This window comes from Hemiscyllium ocellatum, chromosome 10, assembly GCF_020745735.1.
Source record: "Hemiscyllium ocellatum isolate sHemOce1 chromosome 10, sHemOce1.pat.X.cur, whole genome shotgun sequence".
NCBI lineage: Eukaryota > Metazoa > Chordata > Chondrichthyes > Orectolobiformes > Hemiscylliidae > Hemiscyllium > Hemiscyllium ocellatum.
In genome coordinates, this window is record NC_083410.1 from 6536633 (window position 1) to 6554491 (window position 17859).

At 41.8% G+C, this 17859-nt stretch overlaps 1 protein-coding gene across 1 annotated transcript; it reads right to left on the reverse strand.

The window, feature by feature from the left end:
• Positions 1–2916: 2916 nt before the first annotated feature.
• On the reverse strand, positions 2917–17627 carry LOC132819629 (VIP peptides-like). Its single transcript, XM_060831213.1, has 7 exons — positions 17191–17627; positions 16708–16825; positions 15022–15162; positions 14125–14223; positions 9855–9980; positions 5874–5958; positions 2917–3269 (listed from the first exon to the last, which is right to left on the reverse strand). Exons 2-6 carry the CDS (start codon positions 16812–16814, stop codon positions 5916–5918), a joined length of 516 nt encoding a protein of 171 aa, XP_060687196.1. The 5' UTR covers positions 16815–16825; positions 17191–17627; the 3' UTR covers positions 2917–3269; positions 5874–5915.
• Between the last annotated feature and the right edge of the window lie 232 nt (positions 17628–17859).

Genomic DNA, 17859 nt, shown 5'->3' on the forward strand with positions numbered 1-17859 from the left:
AGCTTAAAGGTGAAATTGTAGTTGGTGGTGTTCCCACATCCTTGGTCATTATATCTTGTCCTTGGCCATGGGTTTGGAAGGTGATGTCTAAGAATCTTTGGTGAATTTCTGCAGTGCATCTTGTAGATAGTACACATTGCAGCTACTGAATGTGATGGGGGCAGATGATTATGGATAGTGTCAAACACCTTGTGTGTTGTTAAAGCTGCACCCATCCAGGCAGGTGGGGAGTGTTCCATCACACTCCTGACTTGTGCCTTGTAGATGGTGGAGAGGCTTTGGGGAATCGGGAGGTGAGTTACTCGGAGCAGTATTCCTAGCCTCTGACCTGCTCTTGTAGCCACTGTGTTTATGCGGTGAGTTCAATGATAAGCCCCAGGATAGAGAAAGTGGGAGATTCTGTGATGATAACACCATTGAATGTCATGGGGTAGTGTTTAGATTCTCATAGCATGGTACCAGTCAGTACCGAGCATTTGTGTGACATGAGTGTTACTTGCCACTTCTCAGCCTAAGTCTAGATATTGTCCAGATCTTGTTACATTTGAACATGGACTGCTTCAGTATCTGAAGAGTTGCTAATGGTGCTGAACATTGTGCAATCATTGGCGAACATCACCACTTTTGACCTTATAATGACAAAGCAGCTGAAGATGGTTGGGCACAGGACACTCCCTAAGGAACTCCTGCAGAGATGTCCTGGAGCTTCGGTGACTGTCTTCCAATAACCACAACCATCTTTGTATGTGTCAAGTATGACTCCAACCAATGGAGAGTTTGCTCCCTGCTACCAATTGATTCCAGTTTTGCTAAGGCCCCTTGATGCCACTCTCGATTGAATGCAGCCTTGTTGTGAATGAGGGTAACAGGTTTGAACAGATCGAGATAGAGGGAGTTAATGAGCCAGAAAAGTTTGCAAACATTAAAGTTGACAAGCGCTGAGGGCCAGACCAAATTTATCCGGGAAGCGGGAAAGGAGTTTGCTAAGCTGGTGGTGAAGATCTTTGCTTAAAGGCAGTCAGCATGGCTTTGTGAGGGGCAGGTCATGCCTCACAAATCTTGTTGAGTTATTTGAGGAGGTGACGAGACAGGTTGCCAAAGTTCAGGCAGTGGATGTGGTGTCTATGGACTTCAGCAAGGCATATTTTAAGGGTCCCCATGGAAAGCTCATTCATGAAGTGAGGACATATGGGATACAGGGAGATTTGGCTGTCTGGATCCAGAATTGGTTGGCTGACAAAAGGCAGAGAGTGGTTGTAGATGGAAAGCATTCTGCCTGAAGGTCAGTGGTGATTGATGACCCGCAGGGATTTGTTCCTGGGCCTCTGCTCTTTGTAGTTTTTATAAATTACTTGGATGAGGAAATTGAGGGGTGGGTTAGTGAATTTGCCGATGACACAAAGGTTGGTTAGTATTGAGGGCTATTGTAGGCTGCAGCACAACATTGACAGGATGCAGAGCTGGGCTGAGAAATGGCAGATGGATAAGAGCGAAATGATACATTTTGGAAGGAATAACTTGAATGCTGAATGTAAGCTTGAAGACAGGATTCTTGACAGTGTGGAGGAACAGAGGGCTTTTGGTATTCAAGTGCATAGATCCTTTAAAGTTGCCACCCCATTGGACAGGGTTGTTAAGAAAGCATATGGTGTTTTAGCTTTCATTAACAGGGGGATCATATTTAAGAGCTGCAAGGTTTTGCTGCAAATCTATAAAACCCTGGTGAGACCACACTTGGAATATTGTGTCCAGTTCCGGTCGCACTGTTATAGAAAAGATACAGAGGCTTTGGAGAGGGTGCAAAGAAGGATTACCAAGATGCTGCCTGGACTGGAGGGCTTACCTTATGAAGAGAGGTTGACTAAGCTTAGACTTATCTCTCTGGAGAGAAGGCGGAAGAGAGGTGACCTGATCGAGGTGTACAAGATAATGAGAGGCATGGATAGAGTTGATAGCCTGAGACTTTTCCCCAGGGCAGGATTGACTGCCACAAGGTCTCATAGTTTTAAGGTGTTAGGAGGAAGGTATAGCAGAGACGTCAGAGGTAGATTCTTTACGCAGAGAGCTGTGAACGCACGGAATGCATTGCCAGCGGTGGTGGTGGAAGCAGAGTCATTAAGTATCTTTACAAAACTGCTGGACATGCACATGAATAGCAATGAATTGAAGGGTGATTATTTAGAGTATTTTTTTTTCGATTAGAATTAATCCTCGGCACAACATCGTGGGCCAAAGGGCCTGTTCTGTTCTGTACTTTTCTATGTTCTTTATAGATAGAAACAATTTGCAGAGCTACAGGGAAAAGTAGATTAACTTTAAGTTAAGTCAGTAAAGAGAGTCAGTGCAGATGTGATGCTCTGAATGGCCTCTGTCTGTTCTGTAATGAATTTGTGACCTGTAAGTCGCAACCTTACTTTGACGGTTTTATCTATGGATCATTCTGTTGAGCCTTTTGACATTGTTATGCACACTGAATATTTGCCACTTTATGTTGATGTGATATTGCACTTTTCAGTCAATATTCCAAAAGCTGCAAACCTTTCCTCAGAGTTTAACTCCCTTTATGTCCGTACTGGATAGTTTCAATCCATTTGTTCAGACATATCTCTGGAGTGGGTGGGACTTGACCCAGACCTATTGTACAAGAAGTAGGGACACTACCACAATTGTGAATCTGCACTGCAGCCCCTGCAAGGCCAATGTCTCCTTCCTGAGGTGCTCCCTCAAAACTGAATGCAGTCAACCGCTGGTAAGTTTTAAGCAAATAACACAAATTTCATCCCTTTGTATTCGGTCCCTTTGACATAAAGTCTTCCCTTCAAACGAGAGTAAGACAAAGGGAAACAAATTATATACGACTTAATACGCCAGAGATATAATTCAAAGTTTATAGTCCAGAAGTGATAACAATTGAGATAACTCATTAACAGCCTTGAGTGTAATGGGTACGTTTACAACATAAGTTAATACAGTGTGTCTTTCACATGCTGCATTCAATACATTTATTAGGGGTTAGGGCAGTATAGAAGAGTAACATTGTCAATCTATATTTAATAGATATATACAACTTTTAGACAAAGGCTGACCAAAAAAGGATGTTATTTATAGTGAATGAACAGTGGCTCTCATTTACAAAGAACTAAATAGGTCACCAAGACTTTCACTACACAACATACTAGCTTTGGAGTCTGATGCATTCTCTCCTGATTAATAAAGGAAAAAGGCTGTATGTAGTTTTCAGCTCAATAATTCGGAGGTCTTCAGAGATTCTATTTAAAAGAGAAAGAGCAGCTATTAGTCAGTGTACGTCTTTCTCGAGTCAGAGACTCAACACATTCAGTGATATTGCAGCCCCCACTTCACTGTCCATTTCAATAAGAAATCTTTGAGAAACATTATGTTAATTTTGGCCTTATTAACTCAAATAAATTACAACTTGATTTAAATTCTTGACAATGAAACATTTTGGTCCGGGTACAAGGAAGAATTCTCCCTCTTCTCTACTGTTCTCCCACTGGATAATTTACCTTTACCTAAGAGAGGGCAGATAAAACAACTCTATAGAGGTCATATCCTTTCACAAAGCCCCCATTATTTACATGTAGGTACGTGTATGGAATGAACTGCCAGAGGATGTGGTGGAGGCTGGTACAATTGCAACATTTAAGAGGCATTTGGATGGGTATATGAATAGGAAGGGTTTGGAGGGATATGGAGGCTGGCAGGTGGGACTAGATTGGGTTGGGATATCTCTATGACTCTATGTACATAGTACTTGACATACTAGCTTTCTCATGCCAGCTCTCAGTGAATAGAACCTCTGACATTCCTGTTTATATCTGTCAGCCAGGGTTCCCTGTTTGGACCAGAATAACAGGCCCAATTAGGGAACACATATTCCAAGAGGTCTACCTAGCTGACTTCAGTAGAATCACTACAGCAGGGAACTCCTTTCAACATGACAACTAAAAGTTCGCACTTCAGAGAGCTCTGTACTCCCTTAATATTGCATCAATAACATTGCCTAGTTTGCATGCTCCAGTCTCTAGAGCAGGAATTGAACCCACAAATCTTCGAAGTATTCATTTCACAATCTGCTTTTTAAGGCAAGTGTGGCCAAGGTCACTTGCAACTATTTGGTTTACATTTGGTTGGGAGAGACAAGATGGAAATCTTTAATCTGGCCCATCATTCAGGGAACTGATGTAATCTGGTTGACTAGTCATTTCATATCCTGGTCAATTTCTTTCCACATTTTATTTATCAATTGTAAATTCAGCAGCTTTTAAAAATGGTACAGAGCATCTATCTGCTTCCACTTGCCTTGAAGAAAGACTAAAATGACCGCCCTTTAATCTAGAAACAGCAACGGAACAGATGACAGACTGAGTAATCAACAAATACTTTGTTAAATAAAGGGAAAGAAAAGCAAATAATTTTACACTTAAAAACAAGATTGTCATTCAGTTGGCTCTCCAGAGGAGGTGCTTTGATAGATTTAATTAGCCAAGGCAGGAATAGAAAATGGTGGCATGGTAATGTCACTGGACTGGTAATCTTGATATTGATGTTAATGCTCTGTAGATATGGATTCAAATCCCACCACAACAGTGGGGGGAAATTTAATTCAATTAACTAAATATTCTGGAATTAGAAACTCATCACAGAAACGGTCACCATGAAATTATCAACTGTCACAAAAGCTTTGTTTCAGAAACACCTTTTAGGGAAGGAAATCTCCCATCCTTGCATGGTCCAGGCTACATGTGACTCCAGACCCACAGCCTCCCAAGTCACTCAGCTCAAGGCACCCAGAGAAGGGTGATAATTGTTGGCCTTGCCTGGGATGCCCACGTCCCATGAAAGATTAAATGAAAAAGTCAAATTGATGGAGTCCTACTCTCTAAAATCAGGTCTCTTTTTAAGTCTGCCATTGCTCACAATAAATCTCAGGAAAGTAAGGCATTGACTGCAAATGTGTGTGGGGATATTAGTAGGATATATCACAATGATGAAACCTTTAATTTTAATTCTATAATATTTCCCAAACATAGTCCAACCTGAACATTACTCGCTGATATAGACCACTTGAGAAAAATGCTTCATCACTTCTCAATTACTTTATCGCAAAATATCTGACAGGAGTAGCTACAGTCTATTCCAGAGAAAACTGTACATTGCATTAAGCACCAGAAAGCATGGCATTCAGAGAGATTACATTCAGTAATACAAGCTACCCTTTTGTATCTGTGGCTGTGACTCATATTCCCTTTTAGCATAGCTCGCAGCTCAGAGCATGAGGTTGATGAATTTATCCTTTTATCTACAAAAAGCCTCTCTAAAGTAGCTTTGATAAAATATTGTTATTTCCAGAGCATTGTGAACAGAATTTTATTTCCAGATGCATCATCACACAGATTGCAAACCCATTTCAATGAATGGAACTGTTCTCTTTTTAATTGATTCTCAGGATGTAGGTGTCACTGTCAAGGTCAGCATTTATTTTGAGTCTTTAGTTGTCTTCGGACAATATTAGTGCACCTTCTTCTTGAACCATTATTCCAATACAATTGAGTGGCCTATTAACCACACTGGTATGTTTAAGTCAGACTGGGACTGGATGCTAGTTTTCCTTCTTGACAGGACATTAGTGAACAAATGAGTTATTGAGGCAATCTGCCAGATGATAAACCATATCGTACCTGCAGGAAGTTACAAAACAGAAGAAACTCCTTTGCCGTACTGTACTGACCAAACCTGTGAGAAACTGATAGTTTGTTTTAATACAAATGAATACTCACTAACTACAATTGCACTTACTGAAAATTATCCAGAACTTTCACATGAAGCCTGGTGGGAGAATCTATACCTACCTAATCTTGAAGATGACTCTAAATCGCATCACTGACATAATTTTAAACAGGCGAGGGGCTGTCTGAGTTTGCATCTTGCTGGTTACTGGAAAATTAGAAAGAGTATTTCACCATAATTAGAATAATAATGACAGTAGTAATTCTTTTTATTACCTGGATTTGCTACCATTAACTCTTGAAAGGCATTGAATCATAACTTAAAAGTAAGTGTTGAATCAATTCAGTTGGAAATCTAGAAGAAAAATTCAATGCTAAGTTCTACTCTATTAAGAAGCCCACTTCTGAAAAGTGTTAGCAACGTGCATTGCTTAAACTGAATCAAGCACACTTAAGCTTAGGTTTCGTGCACATGTTTTGAGAATACATTTGGCAGCAGGAGGATAACTCAGACTTCAGGACTTGAGTGTTCATATTATTCTTCCAAACATTAGACATGAAGTTTGATGAGATTGTTATAGTTTTTGATTTTGTGGGTAGGTTAGCTTGGTTGGCTGGATAGGTCGTTTGCTATGTAAAATGATTCCAACAGTGTGGGTTTAGTTCCCACACCTGCTGAGGTTACTATGAACAATGCTTCTTCTCAAACTCTCTCCTCACCTGAGGCATTGTGACCCTCAGGTTAAACCACCATCAGTTCTGTCTCTAAGGGGAAAGGGACACCAATAAGACTATGGTGACTTTACCTTTACTTATATTTTAATCTAAGGTCAAATGAAAGGGCCTTTTCCTAAGGCCTGGCCAACAACAAGGTGGGGTGAAATGTCTGCTGGAGATTATCGGGAGATGTAAGTTGTTTTACTGGAAAGAAGGTGGGAAACATTCATGCATGAACCAATGGCAACAACAGTCTTGTTTACATTAATTAGATTTATAATCTCTGAAATCCCTGGAACATGGTCAGATTGTGAAGTTGTAAACACTTATGTTTTAGTTTATTTTCATGATAAACGATTTGGGGTCTCAATGTGGCGAATCAGCAATCACAAGGTCAATGTGATTCACGTTATCATGGAGTTGGGCTTTGAGGAAGGGCTCAGTTTCCGAAATATCCCTGAGAAAATCACAATCTCTTCATTAGGATCTGGGGGAGGGAATGATTAAAATTTGATAAAGTCTGTCTGGTTCACTATACAGAAACCAGAGTGATGTCCATGCTCAGATTGAAAGGAACAATGTATGAAGGATTTGCAACAAGGATGGAAGATTTGCCTAGCCTTTGCCAGATGGAGAACCTCCAGGAAAAGTAATCACAAAAGATAGTTCTTGGGTTAAAAAGGTACCTGGCTGGGAAATAAAAGTAGGCAAAGGAAGCAAGCATTTGCAAGCTAAGGATCAATTTAGGTGTGGATCTGGGAAAACTGATTGCATACTTAAGGGCAGAGTTATGTGTAGTGTGAAGTGAATTTTCTTTTGTCGACAGAAAAGGGGAAATTTTCTGTTCTGTAGCTGACAGTATAACTTTACTACAATAATAGTGTTTAGCTGATAATGCTTTTAGTCTGATTGTTACAGAGAAAGACCTTAAAATATGAAAAAGTGTTTATCACCCTTTTTACTATTAACGGAAAGGGTGAATTGTTTTAAGGTTGCTGGACTCTACAGGGATAGTAATGAATGGTACTGCCACTGACAAACATGTATGAAACAACTATAAAGAGCATGTTTTTACTTCCCACCTTTCACAAACTCAAGACCTTCCAAAGGACTTCACAGCCAATTAAGTAGCTTTAAGGTGAAGTACTAATATCAGGAAAGAGACGTTTACCAATTTCCAATACCACAGACCCACTAACAGCAGTGAGATAATGAATGCTGGTTGAAGGAGAAATATTGGTCAAGGCACAGAGAAATCCCCCACCATTTTCATATAGGGTCAGTGGATCTTTCCATCTACCTGGGGATAGTAAATGACAGAATACCTAACAATGTAGCATCCCTTCAACACTCCATTGAACCATGTCTTACATGTTGAATTTAATATGAGAGGCTTTGGATAGAGAGACTACATCTGATTTTGTAAGGCTATGTAATGCAACAACCAAGGATGTGACGAAAGCAGAGATTATGAGTGTTTAAGTTGAGAAATTGAATGTATGATTGGATACACTGTGTGCAGGGCAAACACATATTGGGTTAAATCAAGTAACCTGTGTCTTTGTTGTTTCTCTACACAATTTTTATACCATGCATACTCAGCACAGATTTGCATTGAAAGACATCAGCACCAGTGTAGAGCTGGGCTTACAGACTCTTGAGGCACATTCTGGTAATTTTCACTAAGTAAAAGGAGAATATTGTCAAGGAGAAGAATGAGGTACGAGATATTATTCTAGAGATGATCGAGGTTAGTTATGACCAGGTGTTATAAATTCTAGAAGGACTGAAAGTAGACAAGTCCCCTGGGCCAGATGGAATTTATCCGAGGATTCTCTGGGAAGCTAGGGATGAGATAACAGAGCCTTTGGCTTTGATATTTGAGTCATCATTGTCTACAGGTTTGGTACCAGAGGACTGGAGGATTGCAAACATTGTACCCTTGTTCAAGAACGGCAGTAGAGATGACCCAGGTAATTCTAGACCAGTGAGCCTTCTTTCTGTTGTAGGAATGGTTTTGGAAAGGGTTATAAGAGATAAGATTTATAATTATCTCGCAAACAACACTTTGATTTCAGATAGTCAACATGGTTTCGTCAAGGGCAGGTTGTGTCTCACAAACCTCATTGAGTTTTTTGAGAAGCTGACGAAGCATGTAGATAAGGGTAGGGCAGTTGACGTGGTATACAAGCATTTTAGTAAAGCCTTTGATAAGGTTCCACATGGTAGACTGTCGGAGAAAATATAGAGGCATGGAATTGAGGGTGATTTAGCAGTTTGGATTAGAAACCGGCTTTCTGAAAGAAGGCAGCGAGTGGTGGTTGATGGAAAATATTTTGCCTGGAGTCTGGTTACTAGTGGTGTGCAACAAGGATCTGTTTTAGGACCACTGCTGCTTGCCATTTTTATAAATGACTTAGATGCAGGCTTAGGTGGATGGACTAGTAAATTTGCAGAGTACACTAAAGTTGGTGGAGTAGTGGACAGTGTGAAAAAGTGTTACAGGTTGCAGGGGGACTTGGATAAACTGCAGAATTGGGTTGAGAGGTGGCAAATGAAGTTCAATGCAGCTAAATGTGAGGTGATGCACTTTGGGAAGAATAACAGCAAGACAGGGTACTGGGTTAGTGGAAAGATTCTTGGTAGTCTGCATGTGCAGAGGGATCTTGGAGTCCATATACATCGATCTCTAAAAGTTGAACCCAGGAGGATAGTGCTGTTAAGAAGGCATACGGTGTGTTAGGTTTCATTCGTAAAGGGATTGAGTTCTGGAGCCGCAATATCATGCTGCAACTATACAAAACGCTAATGCGGCTACACTTGGAATATTGTATACCAGTTCTGGTCCCGATATTTTGGGAAGGATGTGGAAGCATTGGAAAAGGTGCAGAGGAGATTTGCCAGGATTTTGCCTGGTCTGGAGGGAAGGTCTTATGAGGAAAGGCTGAGAGACTTGAACCTGTTCTGATTGGCAAGAAGAAGGCTAAGAGGGGATTTGATGGAGACATACAAGATGATCAGAGGATTAGATAGGGTAGACTGTGAGAGTCTTTTTCCTAGGATGATTACTTCAGTGTGTACGAGGGTGCATTACAACAAGTTGAGGGGTGATAGATTTAAGACAGATGTCAGAGGCAGGTTCTTCATGCAGAGAGTGGTAAGGGCGTGGAATGCCCTACCTGCTATGTAGTCAACTCAGCCACATTAGGGAGATTTAAACAATCCTCAGATAAGCACATGGATGATTTTGGGATAGTGTAGGGGGACAAACTAAGAATAGTTCACAGGTCAGCACAACATCAAGGGCTGAAAGTCCTATTCTGCGCTGTATTGTTCTATGTTCTATGTTCTATAATCTTGTCATTGCTCCAAATTTAGTTAAAGTACCTTTTCTCGGCATTTGTTATCATTTCGAGAAGTTCTTGTATAGCCTTCTCCGTCAGGTAAGTGCTGTACATATGGGTGAACAGAGCATCAGAGTGACGTTTGATTGTGTTCTGCTCATCCTGGGTTCTGGTTATCAGAAACAAAAGTGCCTTCAGTCTAAAATATTCAGGCCAACACATAATTCAGTTAAAAAGATTCAATATGCCTGCTCCCTGACCTCAGCAGTACATTACACATGACAAAACTTTTCCATTAGAATTCTTCCATTAAGTGGCTGAAACCATGATTAAATTCAGAATGGAAAGGCGATTATGCTTCAGTTATACAGAGCATTGGTAGGATCACATTGAGGGTACACTGCTAGTCATGGTGATTAAGGATGCTAATGCATTGGAAGCAGCTCAGAAAAGGTTTACTGGACTAACACCTGGAATGAGTAGGTTGCTTTGGAGGAAAAGTTAAATCGACTCGATCTGTATCCTCTGGAGAAAGAGTCAGTACTGACTTAGTTGAAACATAAAAGATCTGAAGGTGACTTGACCAGTTGGACATTGAAAGGAGTTCCCTCTTGTCAGGTGGAACTGGGAGTAATTGTTTTAAAATAGGATGTTGCTCAGCCAAGACAGATGAGGAAACATGTTTTTCCTCTAAGAAGATTAGGAGTCTTTGGAATTCATTTCCTTAAAGGGCAATGGATGCTGTGTCTTCAAACATTCTGAAGGCAGAGGTAGATAAATGCTTAATAGCCAGGGGATGAAAGGTTATCAATGATGTGCAGGAATACAGAGTTGAGTTAAAACCAGATCAACCATGATCTTATAAAATGGCAGAGCAGGCTTGAAGACACAAGTAGCTTACTCTTGATCTTTGTTCAAATGGAACACCCTTTAGATTCAAATAAAAATAAAAATTTGGGGAAATATTCATCAATACGGTTACCATATCAAAACACTGAGTCACAGAGTCTGACATCACAGACAGAGACCATTCAGCCCACGCTAGACTATCTTTCAAAGAGCTATCTAATTGCCCCACTCTCTCTCTATCATCCTGCATTTTTTTTATGCCTTCTTTTTGAAAGTCAGTTTGGAATCTGCTTCATATTCCGCAGCATATGCTGGATCAGGACAATCTGCAGCACATGAGAAACCATATTTTCCAATGACCTTAAACTGGTGCACTTCGGTTTTCAAACCTTCCATCAAATGGTTTCTTCACTCTTAAGCTTTTAAAAACCTTCATAATTTTGAACAATTCAACTAACTTGCTCCCTAACATAGTGAGTAAAACACATACAATAAGGAGTTGACCATTCAGTCCTTGAGTCTCCTCCACCATTCAGCAAGGTCAAGGTCTGATTGTAACCTCAAGCCCCATATTCCCATTTACAGCTGATAACTTTTCACCTCCTTGCTTAATTAGAATCTATCCACCTCAGCCTTACAAATCTGCTAGGACTTTGAATTTAAAACAGGATCCCCTAGTTCTTGATTCTTCATGAAAGGAAATGTCTTCTCCACATTCACCCTGTCTGGACCCTCAGGATTTTATGTTTCAATTAATTCAACTCATGCTCTCAAATTCCAACAGTTTTAAGTCTAGAATATACAACTTGTCTATGTAAGATAAACCACTCATTACATATTATTACTTGTTAGTCTGGTAAACCTTCTCTGAACTGCTTCCAATGAATTTACATGATTCCTTATATAAAGTAATCAATACTATGCACTTTTCTATTCCCCTTACAGTAAAGAATAAAATTGCTAGCTTTCCTATTCACTTGCTGTAGCTATCTGCATACCAGTATTTGTGTGATTCATGTACTAATACACCTGCATGTCAGAAAACTGTCATGTTTCACCATTCAAGGTTTGGGAGAAGATTTGTAGCTCGGGTGCTCATTGTTGTTGTGGTTCTGTTCGCCGAGCTGGGAATTTGTGTTGTAAACGTTTCGTCCCCTGTTTGGGTGATATCCTCAGTGCTTGGGAGCCTCCTCCTGTGAAGCACTTTTGTGATGTTTCCTCTGGCATTTATAGTGGTTTGTCTCTGCCGCTTCCGGTTGTCAGTTCTAGCTGTCCGCTGCAGTGGCTGGTATATTGGGTCCAGGTCGATGTGTTTGTTGATAGAATCTGTGGATGAGTGCCATGCCTCTAGGAATTCCCTGGCTGTTCTCTGTTTGGCTTGCCCTATAATAGTAGTGTTGTCCCAGTCGAACATCAACTAGCCATGAAACGACATGACCAGCTATCCTTAGTAGCCACACACGCAGATGACAAGCAACATGAATTCAACTGGGACAACTTACTTTCCAAGTTTTCTTTGTGCCAACATCAGATTTGGCAATCATATCTTACATTCCTTCATCCGAGTTATTTGCATAATTTGTAAGCATTTGAGGTTCCATCAATCCATCTGGCCTTCCGCTTCTTTCATCTTACCAACCTGAAAAGACCCACTTATGTCCACTCTCCATTTCCTGTTATCAGCCAATCTTTTCTTTCTCTAGTGTGTGCATGCTCAATCCCCACCACACCATCAGTTGGGTTTATATTTGTTTTTATGACCACTGACAATTTATTGTCAATTGTAGCCAAAACATTTCTCCTCTCCCTCTAATGGAAAATGGCATTTTTCTATTCGATGTAACAATGTCCAGTTTCTCAGTGTCACTTGTAAAACTGTTATCATTTGTATGTGGAAGTTACTGAGGAGTAGGTCGCTCATCACTTTAAACTATCTTATTATTTAACAGATTTAGAAATGCAATGCATTCCCCAACTCATTGCTCTCGTGTTGATTGAGGGGGGAAGGATTGATGTTACCATAGGACCTTAAGACATAGGAGTGGAAGTAAGGCCATTCGGCCCATTGAGTCCACTTCGCCGTTCAATCATGACTGATGGGCATTTCAACTCCATTTACCCGCATTCTCCCCGTAGCCCTTAATTCCTCGAGACATCAATAATCTATCAATCTCTGCCTTGAAGACATTTAGCGTCCCAGACTCCACTGCACTCTTCAGCAATGAATTCCACAGGCCCACCACTCTCTGGCTGAAGAAACGTCTCTGCATTTCTGTTCTGAATTGACCCCCTCTAATTTTAAGGCTGGGTCCACGGGTCCTAGTCTCCTCGCCTAACGGAAAATATTTCCTAGCATCCACCCTTTCCAAGCCATGTATTATCTTGTATGTTTCTATTAAGTCTCCCCTTAATCTTCTCAACTCCAATGAATACAATCCCAGGATCCTCAGTCGTTCCTCGTATGTTAGACCAACCATTCCAGGGATCATCTGTGTGAATCTCCGCTGGACACGTTCCAGTGCCAGTATGTCCTTCCTGAGGTGTGGGGACCAAAACTGGACACAGAACTCCAAATGGGGCCTAACCAGAGCTTTATAAAGTCTCAGCAGCACAATGGTGCTTTTATATTCCAACCCTCTTGAGATAAGTGACAACATTGCATTGGCTTTCTTAATCACGGACTCAACCTGCATGTTTACCTTTAGAGAATCCTCGACTAGCACTCCCAGATCCCTTTGTACTTTGGCTTTACGAATTTTCTCACCGTTTAGAAAGTAGTCTATGCTTTTATTCTTTTTGCCAAAGTGCAAGACCTCGCATTTGTTCATGTTGAATTCCATCAACCATTTCCTGGACCACTCTCCCAAACTGTCCAGATCCTTCTGCAGCCTCCCCACTTCCTCAGTACTACCTGCCTGTCCACCTAACTTTGTATCATCGGCAAACTTCATTAGAATGCCCCCAGTCCCTTCATCCATATCATTAATATATAATGTGAACAGCTATGGCCCCAACAGTGAACCCTGCGGGACACTGTTTGTCACAGGCTGCCATTCCAAAAAAGAACCTTTTATCCCAACTCTCTGCCTTCTGTCAGACAGCCAATCCTCAATCCATCCCAGTAGCTCACTTCGAACACCATGGGCACTCATCTTGCTCAGCAGACTCCCGTGTGGCACCTTATCAAAGGCCTTTTGGAAGTCTAGATAGACCACATCCACTGGGTTTCCCTGGTCTAAGCTACTTGTCACCTCTTCAAAGAATTTCAACAGGTATGTCAGGCATGACCTCCCCTTACTAAATATTGATGCTCTTGTTTACACACTTCATGATTGTAAAGTTCAATCACATTCTGATGCAGTTTGAAGTCCCAGAATCTTCCATGTTCTCCAATGCTGAGCCCCTGCCCACACACAGTGTGTCACTGCCATGCAACTCCCCACTGCCCCCAAGCATCCACATACCTTTTCCCCATCAGTGATTCCAGATATTTCCTAGCAGCTATTTCACCAAGCAGTTTGCTGTAGTCATTGGTAAAAATTGCGTCTGAATGTCGTTTTGCTCTGGAGGAATGGAAAGAACCACACGGACAGTTTGAACATAAAGGACTTTTGAGAGATTTATGATAAGAAATGATTAATTACAAAACTATTGGACAGTTTGTGTAGAACTGTTGGATCAGTCTCTGAAAAGAAGGGTTCTCTGGACTTTGACCCCCCCCCACCAACATCAATTACTCTTCCCTTGCAATTGCTTCTTATTGACAGTTATAAACCATTCAAACACACACCAGCCCTTGCCTTAAGCAGTATGGGTACTGGGAAGTCATGTGCTCAACAGTAATGGGAATAAGAGATTGCCTTAGGCATAAAGGTTGGGCCTGTACTCACTGGATGTCAGCAGATAGGGAGGCAATCTTCTTGGAAAAGATTCTGAGGTGCTTCTTGGGAGAGGAAAGAATCGAATAGTGGGCACAGTTCATAAATAAAATGTATTTCACTTAAAATAGAAATGAAGAGATTATTCTGCTCTCAGTTGCACCTCTTGGGAATTCTCTTCCTGTGAGCATTGAAGGCAAAGTTACTGAATATGTTCAAATCTGACCGAACAGGTTTTCTTTTTAAAATCAAAAAGGAGTCAAGAGTTATATGGGGAGGGAAGTTAGACGAGAGAAATAAGGCTGCAACCAGATCAATCACGAATTGGGTTTGAACGTGGGACAAGCTCCAAGTTGTGAGTGACCTGCATCTGTTCTTTTTTTCCCTAAGTTTTAATGTAGATCATTGTACTGGACCAACATAGTGAGCAGTTCTGAATGTTTTTTGTTTAAATATGCAAGATTAGCAATGTAATTCTCTCACCTTGGCATGCTGGCGGACAACTGGTAATAGACTTTGTCGCTGTCTGACAATGGGTTTTGGTAAACGCCACTATCAGCTCCCACTGGTGATTGTGACTGATCCTCACTGGACTGTCCATCGAAACCAACAGCATTTCGCAGCCTGAAGGTCAGAGGTAAATAAAGTCAGTCCAACTATGGTCAGCCTTGATGGAGCCATCACTGGCGTCAGATTACGAATTAGCATGGGTCTGATTATAAACAGCATAAGGCTGGCTCACAATGTGTTGGTGTAACTCAGTGGCCACAGTGCAGACAAACAGCACAGACGGAACCAAATATGGCAACAATCCAAACTATGGATAGTATCAAAATAACAGAAACGAATTGTATAAAAGGGTGATATGTTCGCAATTTGAGGCACAAGTGATTTTGTCACTATCTGTAGGCACTGGTTACTTTATCGTTGAAGTTTTCCAGACGATTTCCCCGACGTACCGATTAGGACAAACTTCAAATGATCTAATCATGGCCCAACACTGGATCCCTGCAATTCTACTCCAACAGCATTCGGGACAGACGAAAGAAAGCCGTTCGCAATAAACAGCGAAAATCTCAATCGGGTGGATGTCCTTCTCTCCACCCGGGACAGTGGGGGAATTCTTCAGCGTTACTATCCAGCGTGTGCTATACGTAATGTGACATTGATATTGAAATCCAGGATAGTCCACTAGAAAGATTTGGGAGGGAATCTCAGATTGTACACTCCCTGCTCAATCTGCAGAGTGTCGTGTAAGGCGACTTGTGATAGGAGTGTTATAACATCTGCAGCCCATAAACAGGTTATTCATCGCAACATTGATCCATGTTGACCTCCCCCCTTTCCAACCTCATCCCCTCATTCTCCCAGTGACTCTTTCCCACTCCCCCCGCCCCCGCCGCACAGATCTAGCTTCTCCTTGAAATGTGTACAACTTTACTCGGTATGGTGGCCATCATTATTTATGGGCATCATATACGCGCTTAATGTGATGGATTACTATCAGGCGAAATGAAATTAAATAGTCTGGAAGTTGTGATCATCATCAGCGAATCCTCCCCTCTCCCCACCCCCAACAGCGCGTGTTGTCATAGCAAAGTGCTGGATTTGAGGCTGAACCAGCCATCCCACCCCCAAGTAAGTGCATGTCTACATCCTGCAATGTCCAATCGAGATTGCAGATGAGCCCATCAGAAATAGGAACAGGAGTAGGCCATTCAGCCCCGCGAGCTCGCTCTACCATTTAACAGCATCACAGCTCATTCCACACTCCTCCCTTCCCTGCTCCTTTCCGATAACCCTTGATCTAACTGGTCAAGAATCCATCTTCATAATGAAGGGCTTTTGCCCGAAACGTCGTTCTCCTGCTCCTCGGATGCTGCCTGACGCGCTGTGCTTTTCCAGCACCACACTCTGGGCAAGAATTATCTCAGCCTTAATTCTACAGAATGAGCCACCTCCCCACAAACCTCCTCCCTCCCCTACCACAACAGCTCTCTGTACAGCTCAATGCTATATTTTCAAAGCTACAATAATAGGATTGCCCACATGAGTTCAGGACTCTTTATACAAAGAAAGTCAATGGGGCGGGGGTGGGGGTGGCGGTGGGGGTTTGAAATAGAATTGAGTGCCTTTGGAAGCTGGAGAGAAAGCGGGGAGTGAACTTACCCCAGGTGGGAGTAGGTTCCGAGGGCCGGGAACCCCGATGTGCGGGAGCAGAACACATTCAGAAGAGCGAAAAGCGTCAGGAAGTGGGAGCTGAGCCGGATCATCATTGCGTCGGGTCCTGAAATCCAACACAAAAAGGCGTTAGCTCAGGGTCTCTCACTCGGCTCAATGGTTTCCGACCTGTGTCCTGGCTGAAAAATTAGGGAAGTCCATTTTGGGGGGAATGTGGGGTAACGGAATAAAAGGATCTAAGTTCGCCCTTCAATCTTTCTTGGAAATAAGACACATTCTACTCGATATTCTAATCTATTATCTCTCAAACCCATTTCTCTCATTCTCTCTCTCTCTCTCTCTCTCACACACACACGCACAATAACTATCAACTCGTCTGGAAATACATGGGAAAGTACACTGTTAAAAATGATGCAGTTTTGCATTTTCCAGAAACAAATTTATCGACCGAAAGCCAGTTGAAAGGCTTACCAGATACTGCACTACGTCGTTGCTTCAGGCTGGAGTTGGAGGTTTGATCGCTGTCCTTGGTGCTGAATTGGACAACGAGAAACTAAAGCACAAACGATCTCTTTCAGTTGTTTGCGTCTGTTTCTGAGTCTCTGACAATCTCTTTAGCTCTCTCTCTCTCTCTCTCTTTCTCACAATAAAGTCGAGATCTCCTAGTTCTCTTCAAGTCCCAGGACCGGGACTCTGATAAACAACACTCAGAAACTTGCGGGTTTTATATGACAGAGCAAGTCACCGTCCACGTCGAGCAGTCACGCTCCAGTTCCAAGGAAAAAAAGAACAAAATACATACACAACGACGTCATCGGCATTCCCTATGGAATGAGAACACGTAGTCAAAGTCGGGTTAATAACTTGTCGAGGGAGGTGCTTGTAATGCGTGGTCATCTCCAGAGCCTGCTCTCTCCTGTGTATTGAAATGTTCAGCGTCAAATTCCAAACTTTCCCCGATTTCTAATGTTCCTCCATTAGAAATGTGCATGTTTCAACAGTCCCCAACCCCCTTCCGTATGGAATCTTACAGCACGGAAGGAGTCATCACAATGCCTTTCTATTAAAACTAACCAATATCTTAACCCCACACGTTTCGCTCCTTCAACTAATGATCTCGTTCTTTTTGAAAAAGCTTTT

Bases quoted from the DNA above. Each gene is read 5' to 3' on its own strand.
- LOC132819629 (XM_060831213.1), bottom strand. From the start codon at position 16,814: ATGATGATCCGGCTCAGCTCCCACTTCCTGACGCTTTTCGCTCTTCTG. The intron at 15,163-16,707 runs GTAAGTTCACTC...TCTGACCTTCAG, and splicing joins GGAACCTACTCCCACCTGGG to GCTGCGAAATGCTGTTGGTT. The intron at 14,224-15,021 runs GTGAGAGAATTA...CCATTCCTCCAG, and splicing joins TTGTCCGCCAGCATGCCAAG to AGCAAAACGACATTCAGACG.